The sequence below is a fragment of the Erinaceus europaeus genome, chromosome 15 (genome assembly GCF_950295315.1).
Source record: "Erinaceus europaeus chromosome 15, mEriEur2.1, whole genome shotgun sequence".
NCBI lineage: Eukaryota > Metazoa > Chordata > Mammalia > Eulipotyphla > Erinaceidae > Erinaceus > Erinaceus europaeus.
Window position 1 is genome coordinate 4,933,530 of NC_080176.1, and position 17,037 is coordinate 4,950,566.

General features: G+C 49.9%; 1 protein-coding gene across 1 annotated transcript; it reads right to left on the reverse strand.

Moving 5' to 3' along the window:
- Nucleotides 1-2,342: 2,342 nt before the first annotated feature.
- Nucleotides 2,343-9,173, reverse strand: ZNF205 (zinc finger protein 205). Its single transcript, XM_060172513.1, is given in 6 exon segments — nucleotides 2,343-6,048; nucleotides 6,051-6,466; nucleotides 7,330-7,450; nucleotides 7,892-7,983; nucleotides 8,071-8,275; nucleotides 8,857-9,173. Coding segments are annotated over 6 exon segments (1,746 nt in total). The 5' UTR covers nucleotides 8,986-9,173; the 3' UTR covers nucleotides 2,343-5,265.
- Nucleotides 9,174-17,037: the final 7,864 nt, after the last annotated feature.

Consider the following 17,037-nt stretch of genomic DNA (forward strand, 5'->3'; position numbering starts at 1 on the left):
TCCACGCAAGGCAGGCGGGGAACCACTTTGCGCATGCGCGGCAACAAGCACCGAATGCCACACCTCCCGGGAGGCTGTTCGTACAGAGCCCACCTCCTTCCTGACAGCCAATGAACAGAGAGATTCTCAGAGCTAGCCAATCAGAAGGCAGGAGTGTCACGCACGGTTATACCCCCTTCTGCTCTAGACTAAGGGCTCTCGTCTGTCTCAAAGTCTTTTACAATGTCCTCTGGGCGCTGGATACGAACGGCGATGCCAAGGCCGCCCCAGCCTTGAATGGAGCGCGCATTCCGCCAGGACAAGTGCCCTGCGGCCAGCTCTCCCACCCGGAATGGTCGGTGGCTGGAGCTCCGACCTGGGAGATTCGCACGTAGTCTTGTGCCCCAGTTCTCCGTGCAGGATGCTGAGCCCCAGAGGCCGCGCGCTCCCACCCGCCGCTTCATGGAAGCAAGTGCTGTCCCGGGAAGCAAGTGCTGGGTGCTTCCAGGCCCGCTCCCACTCTCCATTACTCTCAACTTGGAGATCCAAAACCCCAGATGTTTTTCTGACATAGAAAGAATTTGCATTTGACTGTGCAAGTATTGAGTACGTCGTGTAGAAAAGACAACTGAGATCGGCTAGAAAAATAGCACGCGAGGTTGGTTGATGGAACAATGGACTTGCATGAGTTGAGTCCCTGCCACTGCATATGCCAGATAACCAGGTCCCTCCCGCTTCTATCAATAATAAGTCACTTTTTTTTTTAAAGAAAAGGAAGTTGAGAAAGTACAGGGAATTAAAATATTTTCATTCTCTAGGCTAGCTCCTCACTCACACCTGCTCTATATAAACTCCAAAGGGTCCCAGGCTGGCCTATTTTCCCCTTCAAACATTAGTGAGATATATTCGCAGTATTTCGGGATAACCGAGGGCCATCGGTTCCATAACGAGCTGGAAACCGAATAGCTCTCCAGTAACTTTCTCTCAGAAGTGGGTAGTATTTCCGCCTTCAAACAGCAGGTGCTAGTTTTGCAAAGCTAAATAAAGCTCTCACTTCTGAGTGCAGAGTTACATTTTTGCCCTTTGCTGCCCAAGGACTGGCTTCTGGCGAGGGCTCCCTCTTATCAAGTGGTCTCTCACCACTCAAAGCTCCCTGAGGTCAGGCCGCCTTCCTGTCCCACCCCTAGCATTGTGCCTGCCACAGTATTTGCTGATTAACAAGCAAAGCTTTCCAACGACGCTATTCCGAAATAATCACTGTCAGTATTCCAGTCTCTTCTTATAGTTCTACAGCTGCCACTTGATAGCTCAAGTCAAAGGGGCTGTACATGAAAATAAATAAATCAACCCTCTCCCCCCCCAAAAAAAAAAAAGAGGAAAGAAAATAAATCAACCCGAGCCCACATCTCTCTCTGACTCAGTGCTCCTCGGGCAGCAACGTTGGCACCGCTGGGGCCGGAACTGGCTGCTGTCGGTTCACATGTGACAGCGGGCACCAGGTCTCCGCAAAGCCCCACAGAAGCCGGAAGTGGGCCACGCACTTCCTCTCTAGGGCGGCAGGAGGCTGGGTGTCTCGGTGGTAGGCTTAGGTCCTGGGTTCTTTCTGCAACAGACACGGAACTGAACTAAGGGACGCGCCACGTCGGCTGTTGCCCGGTCGACCTCGAAGCTCCTGAGCCTGGAGCTTAAAGGGCAGTACAGAAAGCAAAATCAGCCGTGATTGGCCTTTTTTAAAACTCTCGCTCCGCCCCTACATTTAATTGGTTACTGTACGGGAGGGGGCGTGGTATTCTGGAGCCACGTGGATCAGGTTTCCAGGGAGGCGCTGTAGCCCGCAGTCGTTGGGCGGAGGCCGACCCTGCAGCCTGCCCAGGCAGGACACGGCTGGGATAGCCGCTTTGTCCCCCTCACCAGAGCCCACTCTGGAAGGCGCAGGTCGGCTCGGCTGGAGGAGCCAGATCAGGTCTTCAGTCGTGGGGCTGGGGTGTCAGTGTTTAGAGAACCGGGCACTCCCCCCCCCCACACACACACACACTACCCAGCATCACCAAGACCCTCCCTGGAGCGCTCCGCCCAGACTCTTGCCTCCCAGAGGGGCCCCATCACCCTAGAGATCACCGACAGCCTTCAGCCTGGTATCCCAGGCCCTGCCATCACCTCCCAGCTACCTCCTCAGTCTTCCTTGCTCTTGTCAAATATATGTCTATATTATTATTATTATTATTATTATTTTTGCCTCCAGAGTTATCGCTGAGGCTCGGTGCGTGGGGGTGGGAGTAGGGGGCTTGGTGCCCGCATTACGATTCCACTGCTCCTGTGGCCGTTTTTTTTAGTGATAGGACATAGAGAAAAACTTTTTTTAAATTTTTTTATTGGGGAATTAATGTTTCACATTCAACAGTAAATACAATAGTTTGTGCATGTATAACATTCCCCAGTTTCCCATATAACAATACAACCCCCACTAGGTCCTCTGTGACATAGAGAAATTGAGAGGGGAGAAGATAGAGAGGGACAGAGAGACACCTGCAGACCTGCCTCATTGTTTGTGAAGCCCCCCTCCCTGCATTTGGGGAGCCGGAGGCTTGAACTGGGATCCTAGTGCAGGCCCCTGCACTTTGTACTATGTATGCTTAACCCAGTGCACCACCTCCCAGACCTCATTCTTGTCAAATATCTCCCAAACTGCTCAAATTCAGTGTTAAAATGGCCCAGCCAGGTCTGTGTAGGAAGTGGCCTCCAGCACTGCCAGGCCATTTTTATAGTGGAATGAGCTGCTTGAAAAATAGTTGACATGAGCAAGAAAGCTGAGATCCCCAGGACAATGTGTAGTCTTTAAATGATTCCCTTGCTCACTTAACACACCTCCAAGCAGTTCTGGCTGGCCACAGAGCTTGAGGCAGTGACAAGGGATGCAAACACCAGCTGTGCAGACCAGCTAAGCCCCAGTGTCCTCATCTCAGTCTTTCTTCAGAAGACAGAGAAGCAAGCTGAGTCCTCTGGCTCCTCAGCCCCTCGCCCAGTAGAGAAATCTCACTTACACCGAGTGACCAGAACCCCATGGACAAGATGGGAGGACTGCTTTCTTGCTTGACACCTCAATAAAAAGCTATCTCCTGAGCTGGGAAGATAGCGAGTGCTTGTTCAAAAAGACTGTCTTTTTTTGGAGATGGGTGGTAGTGCCATGGGTTAAGCGCACATGGCACAAAGCGCAAAGACTGGCATAAGGATCCCGGTTCGAGCCCCCGGCTCCCCACCGGCAGGGGAGTCACTTCACAAGTGGTGAAGCTGGTCTGCAGGTCTTTCTCTCCCCCTCTGTCCTATCCAACAACAACAATAATAATTATAAGGGCAACAAAAAGGGAATAAATATACATTTTTTAAAGACAAGTTTTTTTCTCTTAGTTTTTAAAAATATTTATTTTACCAGAACACTGCTCAGCTCTGGCTTATGGTGGTGTGGGGGATTGGAAGGTACTTTGGAGCCTGACTCTCTAAAGTCCCAGGTTCAACCTCCACCACAAGCCAGAGTTTAACAGTGCTATGGTAAGGGAAAAAAAAAGTGGTCCAGGAGGTGGTGCACTGGCTAGGGCTCTCAAGCAGGAGGTCCTAGGTTTGATCCCTGGCAGCACATGTACCACAATAATGTCTGGTTCTTTCTCTCCTATCTCTCCAATAATAAAAAAAAATCTTTAAAAAGTCATAAATTAAAAACTCTGTATAGCCATTACACTGTCTCCACAGCACCACCCACAAATCAAGCTTTGGGGGTAGGGTGGGGGAAGCTTCATGCTATGATGTCATTTCATTTCACTTACTTTAAAAGTGCACAAGGACCAGCATAAAGATCCCAGTTTGAGCCCTGAGCTCCCCACCTGCAGGGGAGTCGCTTCACAGGCGGTGAAGCAGGTCTGCAGGTGTCTATCTTTCTCTCCCCCTCTTCTCTCCATTTTTCTCTGTCCTATCCAACAACAACAATAACTACAATAAAAAAGGACAACAAAAAGGGAATAAATAAATATTTTTTTTAAAAAAGAGGAAAAAGACAGAAACCCTGCACTGGTTCCTGCTGATACACCCTCCCCCCCAACACACACACACACACACACACACACACACACACACCTTTCTGGACTCTTGAGTCAGCAACTTCCTGGTGTCACACAAGACCCTTCCCCACACCTCCGTCTTCAGTGTCCCTGAAGGTCAAGTCTACTGTTTGATTGTTTTCTTTTTGGACAGGCTTGTCTTGGTATTTTTCTTTTTTAATTTTTTATATTTATTTATTTATTTTTCCCTTTTGTTGCCCTTTTTTTTTATTGTTGTTATTGATGTCATTGTTAGATAGGACAGAGAGAAATGGAAAGAAGAGTGGAAGACAGAGAGGGGGAGAAAAAGATAGACACCTGCAGACCTACTTCACCGCCTGTGAAGCAACTTGCCTGCAGGTGGGGAGCTGGGGGCTCAAACCGGGATCCTTATGCCGGTCCTTGGTCCTTGTGCCACATGCCATGTGAGCTTAACCCGCTGCATCCTGTCTGGCTCCCATTGGTATTCTTTACATAATAGAAGTCCAGGGACCTGAGCCTCAGCTTCCAGCTCTCTCTAGGGGTGTGTGACTCTGGGCAGGTTTTCCGGGTCACAGCCTGTGTCCTCCTCTCTAACAACTGCTCAGAGCTGCCGAGCAAGGACCAGCTACTCCTGTTCAGGTTGTCTGGGAGCCCCAGCCACTGTGTCCCTGGGAGGTGCAGCCCCCAGAGACAGGTGTGGTCTCTGCCATACAGGTGTCCTTAAGCAGGTCAGAGTTATAGCTGAATGTCATCTTGGGGTCTGGGCTGCAAACCTGGATAACTGCAAGCTGGACTCCCACCCCTTGGGGGTAGGAATGGGAGATGGTAGTGACAGGCAGGGCCTCCAGGGTGACCTGAAACAGGAGTAGCTGCCACTTGCTGAGCAGCTGCTCTGGCGGGCGGTTCCACAGACAGGTCCTGTGGGGGTCGGGGCTGTCCCCAGTTTCACAAGAGCCTGGTGCCAGCTCTGGAGGTCTCAGTGCTCGGAAGCCTCGGCCTTGGCCTCAGGTCCTGGAGCTCTGAAGCCGGGAGGGGCGAGCCCAAGATCTGAAGACTGACTCAGGGCCAGGATGACTCAGGGCTGGCCCAGAGGGCCCTGATCCCCTGCAGGGGCCCCAGGAGGCGGCTGGAATTCCAAGGCCTTTAATTAGCAGCCAGCGTGCCTGCCCCCTGGCCTCACCCCATGCCAGCACCCTGCAGCCCCAGCCGGCGGCCCCTAGGTGGGCGCAGACGGGGGCGCAGCAGCCAGAGCCCCGGCCGCCGCCGCCGCCCCCAGCACCAGCATGGCCAGCGCCTTGGGCCCGGCCGTGTGGATCTTCTCGTGCCGGTGCAGGTTGGAGCGGCGGCTGAAGCTCTTGCCGCACAGCGCACAGGGGTAGGGCCGCACGCCGCGGTGTGTGCGCTGGTGCGCCGTCAGGTGCGAGCTGTGGCTGAAGCTCTTGCCGCAGTCGAGGCAGTGGTAGGGCTTCTCGCCCGTGTGCGTGCGGTTGTGCGCGATGAGGTTGGAGCGCTGGCTGAAGCACTTGCCGCACTCCGGGCACGGGTAGGGCTTGACGCCGGTGTGCGTGCGCTGGTGCGTGACGAGCGCCGAGCTCTGCGTGAAGCACTTGGCGCACACCGGGCACTTGTGCGGCTTGGCGCCCGTGTGGGTGCCCTGGTGCGTGACCAGGTCCGAGCGGCGCGTGAAGCGCTTGGCGCAGCGTTCGCACACGTAGGGTTTCTCGCCCGTGTGGATGCGCTGGTGCTGGATGAGCGTGGAGTGGTGGCTGAAGCTCTTCCAGCAGGCCGGGCAGGTGTAGGGCTTCTCGCCCGTGTGGATGATCTGGTGCTGGATGAGGTGCGAGCTGCGGCCGAAGCGCTTGCCGCAGTCCGTGCAGGCGTAGGGCTTCTCGCCCGTGTGCGTGCGCCGGTGCGTGGCCAGGTGCGAGTGCCAGCTGAAGCCTTTACCGCACTGCTCGCAGCGGAAGGTCTTCCTGCCGGCCTCGCCCTCGGGTGCCTCCTGGCTGCCCTGGCTGCCCTTGGCCGCATCCTTTGGGGTGGGCCTCGGGGGTCTCTCCTCTGGGGGATCCAGCGGCCCCGCATCCGGGTTCTGCCAGCCGACCCCTTGGGCGCCCCCCAAGGACTCTGCATCCTCAGAGGTCGCCAGGGAAGAGGAGGGCTCCTCCTTCCCCCAGTGTAGGGCTCCTGGGGGGAGTAAGGAGAGCAGGGATTTGTTGCGGCTGGGGCATTGTGGGGAAGGGCCAAAACAAGCGCTGGGTGGGGGGCTCCACAGAAAGAGCAGTGTGTTTGCAGCCACATGGACAAGGGGTCACCTGCCCTGCACGCACCTGCCTCATCTTCAGTGTGTGGGTGCAAGCTGGAGGCCTCCGTCTTGGCCTGAACTTGGGAGGCCCGGAGGGGTCTGCCCACAGAAAGCCCTGCCGAGAGGGAGAGATGGGGGGATCTCAGTCCCACCCTGCACACACAGGGGTGCCCCGAGATGAGCAGAAGGGGGTTCCAGGCTAGTGGGAGGGGGAACTGCCTGACCCGTGATGAGGGACAGAGAGGATTCAGTCCTTTATCCCAGAACAAGCCCAGATGCAGGGGATGGGGCCAGGCCTGGAAACTGGACAGTCCCAGATCTCCTTTTCCCAGCACCAGGCACAGAGCGCTCCTGGTGAGACCAGGGGACAAAGACCAATGTGACAGTCCCCCTCAACCCCATGACAGTGGGAATGCAGTGGGGGCCTGTCCTGAGCCTGTGACAGGGAGGAGTGTGCCAGTCTGGTGGTGGTAGGCCTCTGTGGGACTGCCAGGACCTGTGGAGAAAACCAGAGCCTTCAAGGATGTGGCCAGTCGTCCTCAGGAGTCACTACTTGTCCCCAGAGGAGAGGCCCTGGAACAGATGACAGCTACTGGAGAGGCTATTGGGTCCCCTTCCCACTCTGCAGGCAGCTTGCTCCCCACTCCTCAGCTCTTGGCTCAGCCCCTCCCATGCCAGACCCCCAGAAGGAAGCTGCAGGACCAGCCAAGCTCTATGAGGCAATTTCCCTGGGTTGCTTTGTTGCCCCCCACCCCTCCCCCTCCAGCAGGCTTCTGAGGTTCAGAGGAAATGAAATGGACATCTCTATCTGCAATGCACTGACAAGCCCTGCACCGACAGGACGGCGCTGGACGGCATGGTACAGGTTGACTGAAGAGAGAGGTTATGGCTTGGAAGGGGCAGAGGGAGACTGGGAGAGGGACGAGCCACCTCAGATAGCTCAGAGCTGGAGAAGTGGCGCAGGGCCATCTGCCTCACCCAGGGACAGCCCAGTCGTCCTCTGCAGGATGTCCCTGTAGCAGTTCTGCTGTGCATGGTCCAGCCGCCCCCACTCCTCCTGCGACAGGTACAGCGCCACGTCCTCGAAGGTCACCGGCATCTGGAGCACAGAGTGGGCCTGCTCACCAGGACAGGGCTGAGGGACAGGCCCAGTGACAAGGAGAGCTGCTCCCAGAGGCCTGCCCGAGGGTCTGATCAGGAGAGGACAGCTCTCTGGGGTGGCTCGGGACGAGAGCACAGCAGCTGTCCCTGTCCAGGGGTGGTGCAGCCACACAGTACAGGACTTGCAAGCAAAGGTCCAGAGCTCACTCTCTCTAGCACCACACATGCCAGAGTGCTGCTCTGGTTCTCTCTCTCCTTAATTGATACATTCAAAAAGAAAAAGAACAGCAGCTGTGTGGAGCAGAAGACAGAAACAAGCATCCTTCTGGGGATCCTAAGAAGAGCTCCTCCTGAATATTCCTTTCAGCACCTGCCCCTGGGCAGAACTGCTGCTCTCCACTTCTTTCTGCTTTTCCCTGGCCTTGAGGGGGACACTCACCTGGGTCCAGGCACTGAGCAGGGCAGCGGCCATCTGTCGGTCTCTGGTCTTGCCCTGGCAGGCAAGCAAGGGAACCTGGGGACAGGGGAGGGCTGGGAGGGGAGAGGGGTCCTCAGACAGCCAGTGGAGCAGGGGGGCCCCTGCCCACTACAGCCACCCCACCACACCCCTGTCCTCACCCCTGGCAGGCAGAAAGGGCGCTTTCTCCCTAGAGCCCTGGCTTAGTGGAGCCCAGCTGTGAGTTCCTTGAACCCTGTCCTCCTGCAATGTCTCCTCGGGATGTGGCTCTTCAGACTCTGTCTTGATGTGTGGTGACTCCCCAGCAGCCCCCGTCTGCTCCAACCCAGAAAGGGTTTCTGGACAGGCATGCCGGTGACATGGGTCCTAAGAGTGAGTGACAGTGCCATCAGCTCCAGGACCGTCTTTGGGAGCAAGGTCGAGAAGGGAATCTTGAGCTGAGAGTGCCCGGGTCTGGGGGGTACATAACCCTGCCCCCACTCACACAGGCTTCTCCAGGGAGACTCCCCGCTGGGCGGGCACCTCCCACTCTCCTGCACAGATAAGGTGTGAGAAAGATCTTCACTCTGGAAGGCTCTGGGTAAACATAGAGTGTCTCTGGTAATTATTGCTATTAGCCTCCCTGCGTGAGCGGAACCCCCACGACTGCGGTCACACACAAGTGCACACAGGGGCCTAGGTGCTGGGGCACAGAGAAGAGACAGCTTCAGGCGGGCGAGCTGGCCTTGCCCGCCGACCAGGCCTCCTGAGGGTGCTGGGCAACACCCTGACAGCAGACCTCTCCGCTGTGGCCAGTGGCCTCTGTTGCCTGACCGGAATCACCAGGAAAGCAGCAGAGCAGCTGCAGGTGGGAAGTGTCTCCGGTCACATCACTTCACCCCCACTTCCAGCCCTGCTCCACCACTGAGCTGCTCTTCCAGGCACCCTGCCTGAAGATCCCCTGGTACCTCTCCGGCTCTGCCCTTGTCGGGGGTGGCCTGGTGGCCGCTGCCTTCTGCTGACATTTTCTCTCTGGAGCCGGGAGCACAGTCCCTCTTGCTGGCCGAGCCTGGAGAAGCAGCGACATCAGCTGCCATCCCCTGGACACCCGCGGGGCAGGGTCACACTCGTCTGGGGTCCCAATCAGGAGTGTGTCTCCCTGACCACTGGGGTCCCCTGCTGTCCCTTGGTCCCCTCCCCAGGCTGTTTTGTCCCCTTTGTCCCAGACCCGCTGGCAGGGGCCGCTGGGCTGAGCCTCCTGTCACCAGCAGCCAGAGTTGTGCAGAGGCTGCAGAACAGGTGCCCGGCCCCACCCACCCGCGCGCACGCCGGCACCCCACCCGGACGGGACCCCTCCAGTCCCGGGTGTCCCTGCCCTCCCCGACGGCCCCCAGCCTGCCACCCCATGCCCCAGCCCCTCCCCCAGCCGCCTCCCTAGCACCCCTCTCACCCCCGCGAGGCGGAGGGGCCGGCCCGGGCAGGGCGGTGGGCCCCTCCCCCGGCAGGGAGCGCCTGCAGCCTGCAGCGGGCGGGGAACCCGGGAAGCTGCGAGCAGGGACAACAGGAAGTCCCTTCCAGATCCCGTTCCCCCCGCAACTGCAGCTCGACAGGTCCCCGGCATTGAGGGTTCCGGGCCGGGGGTCCCCGCTCCAAGCGCCGTGCTCTCTGCCGGGAGGTGGCCTTGCTCTGGCTCGTGGGGTTCGCGCGCCCGTGAAAAGCCAACCCTCAGCCGGGCAGGGGCACCCACCCAGGAAGATGCGTTTTGCGGAAGGATCTTGATATTGGGTGTTTAAAGGGGTTACTGCCTGTGGTCTGGGAGGTTGTACAGTGGGTAAAGCATTGGACTCTCAACATGAGGTTCCGATTTCAGTCCCTGGCAGCACCTGTACCAAGAGTGATGTCTGATTCTTTCTCTCTTTTATTTTATCATTATCTTTATTTATTGTATTGAGATAGCCAGAGACTGAGAGGGAAGGGGGTGATAGAGAGGGAGAGAGACAGAAAGACCCCTGTAACGCTGCTTCACCGCCCACAAAGCCCCCCCCCCCCGCAGGTGGGGACCAGAGGCTTCAAACCGGGTCCTTGCACATTATAGCATGTGTGCACCACCCGGCCGCCCTGGTTCTTTCTCTCTCTCCTTATCTTGCTAGTAAATAGTCTATGGGGAAGTACAGAAATGTGAGAGAGGTGGGGAAACTGGAAGACCTAGCAGAGCACTGAACAAGAAGGAAAAGAAAGCAGGTCAGTGTTATATAGACAAGGCCCAGGAATAGTCATTTTATTTATTTATTGCTTCCGGGGTTATCGCTGGGGCTCCGGCAACATGAATGCACTGTTCTTGGTGGCCATTTTTCATTTTTATCATTTAGGACAGAGAGAAATTGAGAGGGGAGGGGAAGATAGATAGGGGGAAGATAGACAACTGAAGACCTGCTTCACCACTTGTGAAGTGACTACCCTGTAGGTGGGGGTGGGGCTCAAACCCGAATCCTTGGGCTTAGTATGATGTGCACTTAATCCAGTGCACCACCACCCGACCCAGGAATAGTCTTTTTTTTTTTCAAAAGATTTATTTATTTTTTTATTAATGAGAAAGATAGGAGAGGGAAAGAACCAGATATCACCATGGTCCATGTGCTGCTGGGGCTTGAACTCAGGACATTATGCTTGAGAGTTCAGTGCTTTATCCACTGAGCCATCTCCCAGACCACAAATAGTGTTTTCTTTTGCCTCCAGGGTTATCACTGGGGCTTGGTGCCTGCACCACTGCTCCTTTTTTCACTTTTGTTGCCCTTGTTGTTTATCGTTACTGTTGTTATTATTATTGTTGTCATTGCTGTCATTGTTTGTGGGGTTTTTTTTTGTGACCCCCCCTGCAGGTGGGGAGCCGGGGACTGGAACCAGGATCCTTAAGCCTGTCCTTGTGCTTTGCGCCACGTGCGCTTAACCCGCTGCATTACCACCCAACTCCCTGTACTGTTATTTCTATGTAAAGATTTCAGTAAATTAAATCCATTACAGTACTTTCTCAATTTAGTATTATTTAGCACATGGGATACCAGTGAATGTATCTATGTTTCTTTCTATTTATTTATTTATTTTAAAATATTTATTCCATTTTTTTGCCCTTGTGTTTTTTATTGTTGTAGTTATTATTTCATCGTTGCTGGATAGGACACAGAGAAATGAAGACAAGAGGGGGAGACAGAGAGGGGGAGAGAAAGATAGACACCCGCAGACCTGCTTCACTGCTTGTGAAGCTACTCCCCTGCAGGTGGGGAGCCGGGGGCTTGAACCGGGATTGTTATGCTGGTCTTTGCTCTTTGCGCCACCTGCGCTTAACCTGCTGCGCTACCCCCGAATCCCTATTTATTTATTTTTACCAGAGTACTACTCAACTCTGACTTATGGTGGTTCAGGGGATTGAACCTGAGGCTTTGGAGCCTCAGGGATGAAAGCCATTTTGCATAACCATAATGCTATCTGCCCCCTCCCCCCCAGTAACTATGTTTCACGGAGTAACAATGTCAGCTGCATGGGCTGCATGCTGAGTGCATTTTATCCTGGGACTATGAGGTAAAAAGCTACCATTTCCTGTGAAGGAGACTGAAAGTTATATGCAGAGGTCATGGTCAATTTGTTGGGATATGGTCAAGAAGGGCTGAGGGAATCTCTGACCTTGTAAACCTGCAGGAAAGTAGCTGAAGAAGCTGTAGTGTTTGAACTTGACTTTGTTTAAGAAATTTAAACAGAAATGACAGGGTAAGGTTTTCATTAACCTCATGGTTAAGTTTTTTTTTTTTTTTTTTAAGTTCAAGCTTGTGGTCCGGGAGGTGGTGCAGTGGATAAAGCATTGGACTCTCAACCATGAGGTCCTGAGTTCGGTCCCTGGCAGCACATATACCAGAGTGATGTCTGGTTCTTTTTTTTTTTTAATTTTATTTTTATTTTTTATTTTTTAAATAATTTCTTTATTGGGGAATTAATGTTTTACATTCAACAGTAAATACAATAGTTTGTACATGCATAACATTCCCCAGATTCCCATATAACAATACAACCCCCACTATGTCATTCATCATCTTTCATGGACCTGTATTCTCCCCATCCACCCACCCACCCCAGAGTCTTTTACTTTGGTGTAATACTCCAATTCCATTTCAGGTTCGACTTGTGTTTTCTTTTCTAATCTTGTTTTTTCAACTTCAGCCTGAGAGTGAGATCATCCCATATTCATCCTTCAGTTTCTGACTTATTTCACTCAACATAATTTTTTCAAGGTCCATCCAAGATCGGCTGAAAACAGTGAAGTCACCATTTTTTACAGCTGAGTAGTATTCCATTGTGTATATATACCACAACTTGCTCAGCCACTCATCTGTTGTTGGACACCTGGGTTGCTTCCAGGTTTTGGCTATTACAAATTGTGCCGCCAAGAACATATGTGTACACAGATCTTTTTGGATGGATGTATTGGGTTCCTTAGGATATATCCCCAGGAGGGGAATTGCAGGGTCATAGGGTAGGTCCATTTCTAGCCTTCTGAGAGTTCTCCAGACTGTTCTCCACAGAGGTTGGACCAATTGACATTCCCACCAGCAGTGCAGGAGGGTTCCTTTGACCCCACACCCTCTCCAGCATTTGCTGCTGTTACCTTTTCTGATGTATGACATTCTCACAGGAGTGAAGTGATATCTCATTGTTGTCTTGATTTGCATTTCTCTGACAATCAGAGACTTGGAGCATTTTTTCATGTGTTTCTCAGCCTTTTGGATCTCTTCTGTGGTGAATATTCTGTCCAAGTCCTCCCCCCATTTTTGGATGGGGTTATTTGTTGTCTTGTTGTTGAGTCTGGCAAGCTCTTTATGTATGTTGGTTATTAAACTCTTTTTTTTTTTAAATTTTTTATTTAAGAAAGGATTAGTGAACAAAAGCACAAGGTAGGAGGGGTACAACTCCACACAATTCCCACCACCCAGTCCCCACAACCCACCCTCTCCCATGATAGCCCTCCCATTCTCTAGCCCTCTGGGAGCATGGACCCAGGGTCGTTGAGGGTTGCAGAAGGTAGAGGGTCTGGCTTCTGTAATTGCTTCCCCGCTGAACATGGGCGTTGACTGGTCGGTCCATACTCCCAGTCTGCCTCTCTCTTTCCCTAGTAAGGTGTGTCTCTGGGGAAGCTGAGCTCCAGAACACATTGGTGGGGTGGTTATTAAACTCTTATCTGATGTATGGCATGTAAAGATCTTCTCCCATTCTGTGAGGGGTCTCTTGGTTTCTATAGTGGTTTCTTTTGCTGTGAAGAAGCTTTTTAATTTGATGTAGTCCCATAGGTTTATACTTGCCTTAGTCTTCCTTATAATTGGATTCGTTTCATTGAAAATGTCTTTAAAATTTATGCGCAGAAAAGTTCTGCCAATATTTTCCTCTAAGTATGTGATAGTTTGTGGTCTAACATCCAAGTCCTTGATCCACTTGGAATTTACTTTTGTATTTGGTGAAATACAGTGATTCAGTTTCATTCTTCTGCATGTTTCAACCCATTGTTTCCAACACCATTTGTTGAAGAGACTCTGCTTTCCCCATGTAATAGTCTGGGCCCCTTTGTCAAAGATTAGATGTCCATAGGTGTGGGGCCTCATTTCTGGGCTCTCAATTCTATTCCACTGATCAGTGTGTCTGTTCATGTTCCAGTACCAAGCAGTTTTGATGACAATGGCCCTATAATACAGTTTGAGATCTGGGAGTGTGATGCCTCCAGTTCTGTTCTTTTTTCTCAAGATTGTTTTGGCAATTCTAGGTCTTTTCTGGTTCCAGATAAACATTTGTAGCATTTGTTCTATTCTCCTAAAAAATGTGCTTGGGATCTTGATGGGGATAGCATTAAATTTGTAGATGGCTCTGGGTTATATATTCATTTTGATGATGTTAATTCTTCCAACCCATGAACATGGAATATCTTTCCACTTCTTTGTGTCTTTTTCAATTTCTTTGAGTAGTGACTCATAATTTTCAGTATACAAGTCTTACACTTCTTTGGTTAGGTTTACTCCTAGATATTTTATTGTTTTTGTTGCTATAGAAAAAGGAACTGATTTCTGGATTTCAATTTCTTCTAACTTAGTGTTTGCATAGAGGAATGCCACTGACTTTTGAATGTTAATTTTATAGCCTGACACCTTACTGTATTGCCTGATGATTTCCAAAAGCTTCTTGCTGGATTCCTTAGGTTTTTCTGTGTATACTATCATGTCATCTGCAAATAAGGAGAGTTTGACTTCTTCTCTTCCAATCTGTATGCCTTTAATTCCTTGCTCCTGCCTGATTGCTATGGCAAGAACTTCCAACACTATGTTGAATAGTAATGGTGATAGTGGGCAGCCCTCTCTAGTACCTGATCTGAGGGGAAATACTTCCAGTTTTTCACCATTGAGTATGATGTTGGCTGTAGGTTTGCTATATATAGACTCCACTATCTTCATGAATTTTCCATCTATTCCCATTTTTTGTAGTGTTTTGATCATAAAGGGATGTTGTATTTTGTCAAAGGCTTTCTCTGCATCTATTGATATCACCATGTGGTTTTTGGTCTTGCTTTTGTTGATGTGGTGGATCACATTGATTGATTTACGTATATTAAACCAACCTTGCATGCCTGGGATAAACCCCACTTGGTCATGATGAACAATCTTTTTGATATACTGCTGTATCCGGTTGGCTAGAATTTTGTTCAATATTTTCGCATCTATGTTCATCAGAGATATTGGTCTGTAGTTTTCTTTTTTGGTTGTGTCCCTGCCTGCTTTTGGTATCAGGATGATGTTGGCTTCATAGAAGCTGGCAGGGAGTATTCCAGTGTCTTCAATCTTCTGGAAGACTTTTAAAAGTATAGGTATTAGTTCTTCTTTGAAAGTTTTGTAGAATTCATTTGTAAAACCATCTGGTCCAGGAATTTTATTTTTGGGGAGATTTTAATAACTGTTTCAATTTCATTAGCTGTAATGGGCCTGTTCATGTTATCCACTTCCTCTTTACTTAGTTTTGGAAGTTGGTAGGTATCTAGGAAATTGTCCATTTCTTCCAGGTTCTCTAGCTTGGTGGCATATAGTTGTTCATAGAAGCCTCGCATGATATGTTGAATTTCTGCAGTGTCTGTTGTGATTTCTCCTCTTTCATTTACTATCCGATTTATTTGGGTCTTCTCCCTTTTTTGTTTTGTGAGTCTGGCTAAAGGTTTGTCTATTTTGTTTACTCTTTTGAAGAACCAACATTTACTTTCATTGATCTTTTGTATGGTTTTCCTATTCTCAATGTTATTTATTTCTGCCCTAACTTTAGTGATTTCTGTCCTTCTGGTTGCTTTAGGATTCCTTTGTTGTTCTTCTTCTAGGTCTTTAAGATGTGCAATCAGGCTGTTTATTTGTGCCTTTTCTTGTTTCCTAATGTGTGCTTGTATAGCTATGAACTTCCCTCTTAGGACTGCTTTAGCTGTGTCCCAAATATTTTGATAGCTTGTGTCTTCATTTTCATTGAACTCTCGAAACATTTTGATTTCTTCCTTGATTTCCTCTTTGACCCAGAAGTTGTTAAGAAGTGTACTGTTGAGCTTCCACATTTTGGGACTGTTACTAATCTGTTGTTGATTGTTAAGTGTTAGTTTAATTCCACTGTGGTCTGAGAAGATGCTTGGGATGATTTCAGTGCTCTTGAATTGGCTGATGCTGTCTTTGTGGCCTAACATATGGTCTATCCTTGAGAATGACCCATGTGGATTTGAGTAAAATGTGTATTCCAGTTTCTTGGGATGAATGACTCTGAAAATGTCCAATAGTTCTAGTTTGTCTATCTCTTCATTTAGCTCCCTTTTGTCTTTATTGATTTTCTGCCTGGATGATCTGTCAAGTTGAGAGAGTGGGGTGTTGAAGTCCCCTACTATGATTGTGTTACTGTTAATATATTGCTGTAGCTCTTTCAGTAGAAGTTTGATGTATTTAGATGGCTTCTCATTGGGTGCATAGATATTAATAATTATTAAGTCCTCTTGATTGACTGATCCTCTGAGCATTAAGTAGTGTCCATTCCTATCTTTTTTAATCTTATCTATTTTAAAGTCTATCATGTCAGATATGAGAATAGCTGTTCCTGACCTTTTTTGTGGGCCATTGGCTTGTATGATAGTTTTCCATCCTTTCACTTTAAGTCTGTGTTTGTCTTGTTGACTTAGGTGAGTTTCCTGTAGACAACATATTGTTGGGTTGTGTTTTCTGATCCATCTTCCTACTCTGTGTCTTTTAATAGGTGAATTCAGGCCATTGACATTTATTGATATCAAAGATTGAAGATATTTTAACGCCATTCTTGACGAGTTTTAGAGTGTTTTGATATATGTCCTATTTGTGGTGGTCTGGTTGTTTATAGGAGACCTTTCAAAACTTCTTTCAGGGCAGGCTTGGTGATGGTTGCTTCCTTCAACTGTTGCTTGTCTGAGAAGGTTTTGATGCTTCCATCTAGTCTGAATGACAGTCTAGCAGGATATAGTATTCTTGGATGAAAGCCTTTCTCATTGAGCACTCGATAGATATCTTGCCATTCTCTTCTGGCCTGTAGTGTTTGTATGGAGAAGTCTGCTGCTAATCTTATGGGTTTTCCTTTGTAGGTGACTCTTTGTTTTTCTCTTGCAGCCTTCAGGATCCTTTCTTTATCCTTATTCCTTTCCATTCTAAGTATGACATGTCTTGGTGTCTTTAGGTCTGGGTTAATTCTGTTTTGGGACCCTCTGGGCTTCTTGAATCTTTATGTCTTTGGTATTGTCTAGACTAGAGAAATTTTCAGCTATTATGGTCTGGAGAATGCTTTCTTCCTCTCCTTCTCTTTCTTCCTCTGGTAAGCCAATAATGCGTATGTTGTTTCTTTTGAAGTCATCCCATAGGACTCTGTTGTTGTTTTCAGCATCTCTTAATCTCTTTTTGAGATCTCTTACTTCTTTTTTAGTTGTCTCTAATTCATCCTCAATCTTGCTAATTCTGTCTTCAGCCTCATAGATTCTATTCTCTCTGCCCTCTACTGCTTTCTGGAGTTCATCTATTTTGTTGCCCTGCTCTGATACTGTTTTAGCTTGTTCAGCTAGTTGCCTTCTTAGCTCAGCGATT